The following is a 7576-nucleotide window of genomic DNA, read 5'->3' as shown; positions in this document are numbered from 1 at the left end:
AGGCGGGACTTGTGGACAGGGATGAAGAAAGGCAGAGTCTCCAGGAGACACCGAGAGAAGCAAGATGAACTTGTGCTGGGAAAAGATATTGAGCCACGTGATAGTACATGGATAAGAAATATGACTTAAAGTAGTAAGAGCTAGTTAGCAACAAGCTTCAGCTATCGGCTGAGCTGCATAATAAGTATCTGTGTCAGTTATTGGGGAGCCTGTGGTCCCGACAAGAACTCTGCATACACTCAGCCTTTGCTTTGAGTGTCTCCCTTGAGAAATGGGCTGTGGATCCCACAGGGACCCCCGACTGAGCTTCTGGAGTCAACAACAGTCTAGGGGCAGGGCTGGAACACCCCCTTCCCTGCAGGCCAGGACTGCACCATGACTTGTCAGACTTTTCCCTAACTGAAGAAGTGCAGATTCCAATGTCCAATCAGGTTCCGACATTCTGCCACATCATCAGTTACTAGGGGAAGCTGCTCCTGGAGATGTCCACAGCACCACAGCCTTGTCCAGCTCTAGGGAACGTGAGAGATGGTGGTGACTTCACCTGAAGTGGATGAACTGGCATCACCTTTGTCATCTCCATCATTAACCTGAGGGGCAGTAAGTGCCAGGCTAAAGGTTCCTGGCTTGCTGTCATCTTCAGTCACCTCCTTTGCTCCCACAAACTTCAAACACACAGTCGTGCCAACAGCCCTGTGTAGGAGGTGAGCGCTCCCCCAGTGCTCACAGTGATGAATGAATTACGAACCACAGCGGAGCTGACTCAGCACTGTGGGCTGATTAATGTTTCAGCTGCAACTTAATCAAGCATTAAAAACACTAACTAGAAAAGAAATTTCTGTTTCCAAAGAGGACCCTCATACTGAATTTCTAGCTAGCAACTGATGATGCTGCTCACATCTGATACTGATTGGCTCCCAAGCACTGACTTTACTCAACACAGCACCAAAGCAGAGAATCCCCTGGTCCCGCTAACCTGGGTGTAGACAGAGACGGGAGATAGTTTCCAGGGTGGGAGACCACCATCCAATCCTCCACCATGATGGGTCCCTGGCTCCCCAGAGGCTCCTGTGTGGCAGCTGTGGTCCTGACCCTGATGGCCCTGAGCCCTCGGTGGCTTTGGTCAGGGACCCCAGATGTAAGTGCAAACCTCAGGGGCTGAACTGCTGGGGGTGGGGGAAGGAAGGGGCCAACATCCTCACTGTCCAGGTCAAGTCCCTTGACTCTACTGATATTTTCTGTGACTAACCACATCCTCCCTTGAAATCCAAACTATTTCCCCAAATAGAAGTCTGGATGTGTGTTTCCTTTCAGGTCTGTGTGAGAGGCCCCGGATATCAGCCATTTTCTTCCAGTAACATCTCCAGCCTTGTGTCACATTCCCTCTGGGCCTAGAGAAGACTGATGAATCATGATGTTAAATTAGCCGCTTGCACAGGGCTTGTGGTCTTCATTGTGTTGAGCTATATCAGATAAAGAGGTTTCTCTTTAAAAACATAACTGCATATGTGTGTTTGGATTCCATTTTTTGTGTATGTTTCTGTTGTTTTAAGTAGAAAGCAGAGCTTCCCATGTGGAAGTTCTGGTGGGAGGTGGGTCAGTTCCCTTTCTCCCTGGGAGTACAGGGCAGCTAAGGCAGCCTTACAGACCATGGGCTCAGTGAGCCCTGAGCTGTTCTTCTGAGAACCAGGGGAGCGTTAGAGCCCATTTTGTTTTTGTTTTCACATATTTTAATTTTTTCTCCTGCATTCCCTGGCCTGGGACCATGAAATAGGGTTGAATCTCATCACCCCTCCCCTCAGGTCAGATTTGACAAATGAACTTGGCATCTGATTTGAAAAAGACCTGGTGAGTGAATTCTCTGCATCAGTAATTGAGATAAGAGACTGTGGGTCAGTGTTGAGATCATGGTTTTCATTTTCAGAAGCTTCTACAGTTTCCTATTATTTAGGAAAAGTCCAAAGGGCTACACCAACCACAAGGCTTGGCTGCACACAATCCTTACAGCTCATCCCTGGACTTGGCCCTGACATTCTGAGGTCCACTGTTCTGTTCTCTTGAGTAAGTGCATGAACTCTCTCAAGTTTTTACACATGGTGTCACCTCCCTAAATACTTGCAGTCACCACCCTTCCCGTCTGAGGTCACGTTAACCTTCCTAGACACTTAACTGTCACTCCCCAGAGAGCTTCTCTGGTTCCTCCATCCCTCCAGTCTCCCTGCTGGTTTCTGTCAACAGGGTCCCATCCTTCTCTCCTGACATTACTCATTCTGGGATAGTTTCTTGACCATGGCCTTTTCATTTCTCACCTTCAGAATTTCAAGCTGAAGAAGTGAGGGGAGGTCATTTTCCCCTCTTGGAGGAGCCTGGATCATGGCCAGGCCTAAGGAGCATTTGACAGAATATTCTAGAAAGGGTGAAGAGGTTTGAGTGTGAGGTGGGGGTTTGGGGTCAGGCTGAGGCACAGCAGGGGGCAGGATTTTGTGTGGTCTCCATTGTAGCCCTCAGGTTGAGCTGAGGACACTATTGGTGCTTTTTCAGAAGGAGTCCCCCCTCCACGCGTCTCTCTGGCTCTGAAATAGCAGCGATGCACCCATTTGGGTGCTGGCCTTTGAGAATGTGACCTGACTGTAAGTGTCACTACCAGTCTGTTCTGGTTGGCCATGGCAGGATTGTTCTCTCTTGTTTTAACCCCCCCCAACTGTTCTTCTCTTCTGGACTGTGGGTAAGCAGCAACACTTCTTGTCTCCTTGAGCAGTGGAAGGAAGATGGAGACATCCCTGACATTCTTCAGAAGGTTTTAATTTGGGGGACACGCACTTTGATAGGTTTGGAGCTCACTAAGCAGAGTAGGCTAGGCTAGCAGCCTGTGAGACTAGTGGATCTTCCTCTGTGTCCCCATCACAGGGTTATAGGTTGGGCTTTGGGGATCAAACTCAAATTCTCAGGTTCAAATGCCAATGCTTTATCCTTGAGCCATCTCGAAAGCCTCAGCAGAGATGTTTTCTTGGCTAAGAGTGGGAGATGGAATGGTCCATCAACTTCTCCACGATTTGGGAGCTGGAGGTCATAGACAAGGACTTAAGAAAAGGGGGAGGGCGTGGGCTAATGAGAGGGTGGAGTATTTGTGCTTTTTTGGAAATGAAGTTAGGTTTTTCCAGATTTTGAGTCCTTTTCTTTTCTTTTGTGGCTTCTCTCTCTGTGTGTCTCTCTCTCTGTTTGCATGTGTGTGTGTGTGTGTATGTGTGTGTGTGTGTGTGTGTGTGTGTGAGAGAGAGAGAGAGAGAGAGATAGAGAGAAAGTGTAGGCAGAAGAGGTCCAGGGCGTTCATGCCCTGCTGGTTTGGGTACCCATACAGGGACTGATGGATTTGGGATGTCTGGTCCCTGAGAGAGAGCCACTTGGGCAGGTGACACTCCTGTCTCCACAGCATGTTTCTTGCAACAAGTCAAAATGAATGACATTTCTCTAGTGGGATGGAGCGGGCGTGGTACTTGCAGAGACACATCTACAACCAGGAGGAACACTTGCGATTTGACAGCAGCATGGGCAAGAACCAAGCAGTTACTAAGCTGGGAAGATCCAAGCCGAGTACTGGAGCAGCCAGGAGGGCTTCCTGGAGCAGAAGCCGGCCAAGGTGGACACATTCTGCAGATTCAACTATGCCATTGTGGGGCTATTAACTGTGCTGCAGAGAGGTGAGGACGGGGGAGGGAGGAAGGGAAAAGAGAGAGAGGGGAGGGAGGAGGGAGAGGATAGAGGAAGAAGGAGAGGGAGGAGGAGAGAGAGAGGGGTCACACAAATATTTAGAGAGAGATAGATATAAATAGATAGGGCAGAGATGTTTTCAGCATGAGAAACACTTTTAAGACTATACTTAGAAAACAACCAAAGAAATTTAAAATATTGAGCTTGTGACTATGATGACATTAGCAATACTTTGGTAGAGCTAGATTAATAGTTTATCAGAACTCCATTGATTAATGTTAAAACTCTGAACTTTTGTTTTGTATTGTTTTGAGACAGAGTTTCTCTTCATAGCTCTGTCTGTCCTGGAATTCTCCCTGAGGACAAGGTTGGCCTCAAGCTCAGAGATCTACCTGCCTCTGCTTCCAGAGTGCTGGGAATAAAGGTGTGTGCTGCCATTGCTAAAACTCTGAACTTTTGAAATATTAATATAACAATCGCACAGAGAGGAAAGAGATCTGAAACATCTCGTATTTTCCTGAGGCTCCTTCCACCTTTACAACTTGCATTTATACAGCTTAAATGACTGTCTTAGGTCCGCGTGTCTCAATTAAACTTAAAATGTTTTCTTTTCTTTTTTTTTTTTTAAATGTGTAGTCTAGGCTGGCCTGGAACTCCAGATCATCCTGCCTCTGCCTCCTTCAGCAAATCCTACCGACCTGGGCCATCAGAGCTGGCTCAAATCTTTTATTTTCATATCACGAGACACAGAACACAGATGGTTGGTTAACGACAGCGGTCATTGCAAATCAAGGTGCTTTAAGTAGAGGGTTATTAGGATGTTACATTGAGACCTGTTTTATGAGTTTATCTTTCCATGTGAAGCCAGCAAAGTAAACTGTTCTGTCTGCCTTTCTCAGCGGCAGACCTAATGGCTCTATAAAGTGAGGCCTGATTTTACATAATATATGGACTGAGCAGGCAGCTGCAGTTTTCCCAGGAGGGGCAAGCAAACCCTAAAGCTATAGTTAGCTGTCAACATTATCAGAGCCTTGCCCAGTGGTGTTGTTACCACCATCCAGGAGGAGTTACCTGCCTGTGCCCTGTGGATTTCCTGGAGAACTTAGAGTTGCGTCTAGGAACTCTCACTCCTGTTTGTCATGGGAAGCTTTGTAATGAAACATTTAGCATGCCATATTTAGCAGATCTCTGAGGACTTTCAGGACCATGTATCAAGTCTACCTGACTTTAAACAAACTAATTGTTTTGAGTTACTTGCTTTAGGATTAACCCTGAGGACATATACATCAGGCTGACTAGAGCTGGTCCCTGTAAGTGGATTTCATTGTACCTAGCATGACCGTGAGAGTGTTTCTAAGCACATGGATTAAAATATCTGATCATTTATGGTGTTACTGACCACTAACTTACATGTCTTAATTATCTTCAACAGCTTACAAAAATTTAATAGCTTTTATAAAACTATGACTTTATAAGTTTATCCCTGTTAAGTCTGAACTTTGAAAAATTTGTCTTAAAGCTGGGAGTGGTGGTATATGTCCTTACTCTCACCCCCAGAAGGCAGAGCCAGTGAGTCTTTGAATAAAGGCCTGCCTGGTCTACAGAGTAAATTCCAGGATGGCCAGGGCTACACAGAGAAACTCTGTCTTGAAAAACACACAAAACAACAACAACAAAACAAAAATTTAATTGAAGATACTTTAGTATCAAAATAAATCCTTAAATCATAAATAGAAAATCTGGGAGCTTTACAAGACCATACAACAGTGCACATAGAGACTGCAAACCTCACTTTTCTGACAAGAAGAGACAGAACCTATGGACCCATGTGTGTAATTTAGCTGTTGGAGAAATTACCACAGCTAGGAAATGAGCCTTTCTTTCACCACCAGGATGTTCACCTCCAGCTGGTGGTTCCTCCAGGGAGTAGAGCTGCCAGCTAAAGTGTGACCTGGGACAGCTATGTTAGAATCTTAGTCCCCCTGGACTTTACCCTGGGTGGAAGGAGATAGACAGACAGACAACCTGGGAGGACAGCTCTGCCCTCATGACTTATTCTCACCTCCCTTTGTCCTCTTAGTTGAGCCCCAGGTGACCATGTACCCGACAAAGACTCGACCCCTGGAGCACCGCAACCTCCTGGTCTGCTCTGTGAGCGGCTTCTACCCTGGCCACATTGAAGTCAGATGGTTCCGGAATGATCAGGAGGAGAAGGCTGGGGTCGTGCCCACAGGCCTGATCCAGAATGGAGACTGGACCTTTCAGATCCTGGTGATGCTGGAGACAGTTCCTCAGAGTGGAGAGGTTTACACCTTCCAAGTGGAGCATCCCAGCCTGGCCAGCCCTGTCACAGTGGAGTGGAGTGAGTGAAAAGCTCTTGTCCTTGCAAATTCCCGCCCACTAGGGAGGGGCTTGGCATACCCCTGCTTGTCATTTTTCTCTGACCCTGCGAGTCCCCGCCCACAGGGAGGGGCGTGGCTTACCGCCTGCCAGCTCTCAATGCCCACACACTTTCCACTGGTCTGTGCTGTGCTATCCTTTAGCATGGCTCACAGGGGTAGGTGTGTGATCTTCTACAAAGACCTTGGTCCCCGGGGAAGCAGTTAGGCCACCACACACTCTTCTGAGCCTTCCAGTGACACCACAGCCCAGGGACCTGCTTGTCCCTGGCTGCAGCCTCTGCCTCTGGCTGGGTTGTGTTTCTGCTGTTGCTCATGCAGATGTTGGACAAGAAGAAGCACAGGGTCACGGCTGACCTCAGGGGCTCCAGTCTCAGCTCTGACTTTGCTTAGCTCTGTCACCCTCAGGACAGTGCAGCCTCAGAGCTCAGAGGCTCAGCTCAGGGCAGCCATATGAAGTCTCTCCATGCTGTGACCCTCTTGCTGTTTGATTGCTTTCCAACATCAGCAGGGTGTTCAATTCCTGCTCTTCTAGAACAGGCTGCTTCCCCAATTCTAAGCTCTGAGTCTCAAGGTCCCAAGGGGAAACAGAATTTGGGCTGAAAACCTCTAGACCTGGCTTCCTTTCTCAGGGGCACAGTCCACATCTGCACAGAACAAGATGCTGAGTGGAATCGGGGGCTTCGTGCTGGGTCTGCTCTTCCTTGGGCTGGGGCTGTTCATCTACTTCAGGAACCAGAAAGGTAAGGAGCCTGGTGGTGGCCAAGACCCCATAGCATTTCAGGGAAGATCCACACTTTGTTCTTGGGATGTCACTGGCCTTGTGATCTCAGGTTTCAATCAACTCTGAACCCAACAGTCTGAAGTTACTGGATTAGATCCTAAGGAGTGATAACATATGGCCATGGGAAAGCTAAGGTGACTCTGACTTGAGAACTGGGAACAGAGGAAGAGAGAAGGAAGAGCCAAGGGGCTGCTGTGTGCCTGAGGCTTCCTGAGCCCCTCTCTCTGTCCACAGTCTGCTCTGGCCTCACTGCTGTGGGCTGTGGTGCCAGAGGAATCTCAGGTAGCAGCTCAGAGTCTGGGGACATGAATCTGGGGACAGATCTTCCTCCATGCACTTAAGCGTCTATTTTATTCTCATTCTTGGACATTCTGGGCTTCAATAACACCTGTCAGTCTCCCTCAGAGACAGATCTGCTTTCCCTACCATATGGGGATGGTGTTGATGGGAACCAGAAAGAAACACCAGGAAGATGCAGATCCCAGGGTCACGCCTGGAGGTTTGCACTGAGCCTTGTTCCCTGCACTTACTGAAGAGTGTGTGCTCTGAAGCAGTGTTGACTTGGGGTTCTCTCTGCTCACTACCATGCTGTCAGGAGAGGCCTGAAGGAGGGAGAGAAACCACAGCAGAGTCAGGTCTGGAAACACATCTGTGTCCTGTGCTCTGCAGGACTCCTGAACTGGGG

General features: G+C 48.2%; 1 protein-coding gene across 1 annotated transcript; it reads left to right on the top strand.

Moving 5' to 3' along the window:
- Positions 1-1026: 1026 nt before the first annotated feature.
- LOC100774703 (H-2 class II histocompatibility antigen, E-S beta chain) lies at positions 1027-7232 on the top strand. The gene is given in 8 exon segments (XM_035451432.1): positions 1027-1109; positions 1112-1138; positions 3431-3451; positions 3454-3582; positions 3585-3698; positions 5789-6070; positions 6740-6850; positions 7126-7232. Coding segments are annotated over 8 exon segments (861 nt in total). The 5' UTR covers positions 1027-1039.
- The last annotated feature ends 344 nt before the right edge of the window (positions 7233-7576 follow it).

The sequence above is a fragment of the Cricetulus griseus genome (genome assembly GCF_003668045.3).
Source record: "Cricetulus griseus strain 17A/GY chromosome 1 unlocalized genomic scaffold, alternate assembly CriGri-PICRH-1.0 chr1_0, whole genome shotgun sequence".
Lineage (NCBI taxonomy): Eukaryota > Metazoa > Chordata > Mammalia > Rodentia > Cricetidae > Cricetulus > Cricetulus griseus.
This window is presented reverse-complemented; position numbering and strand designations above follow the sequence as displayed.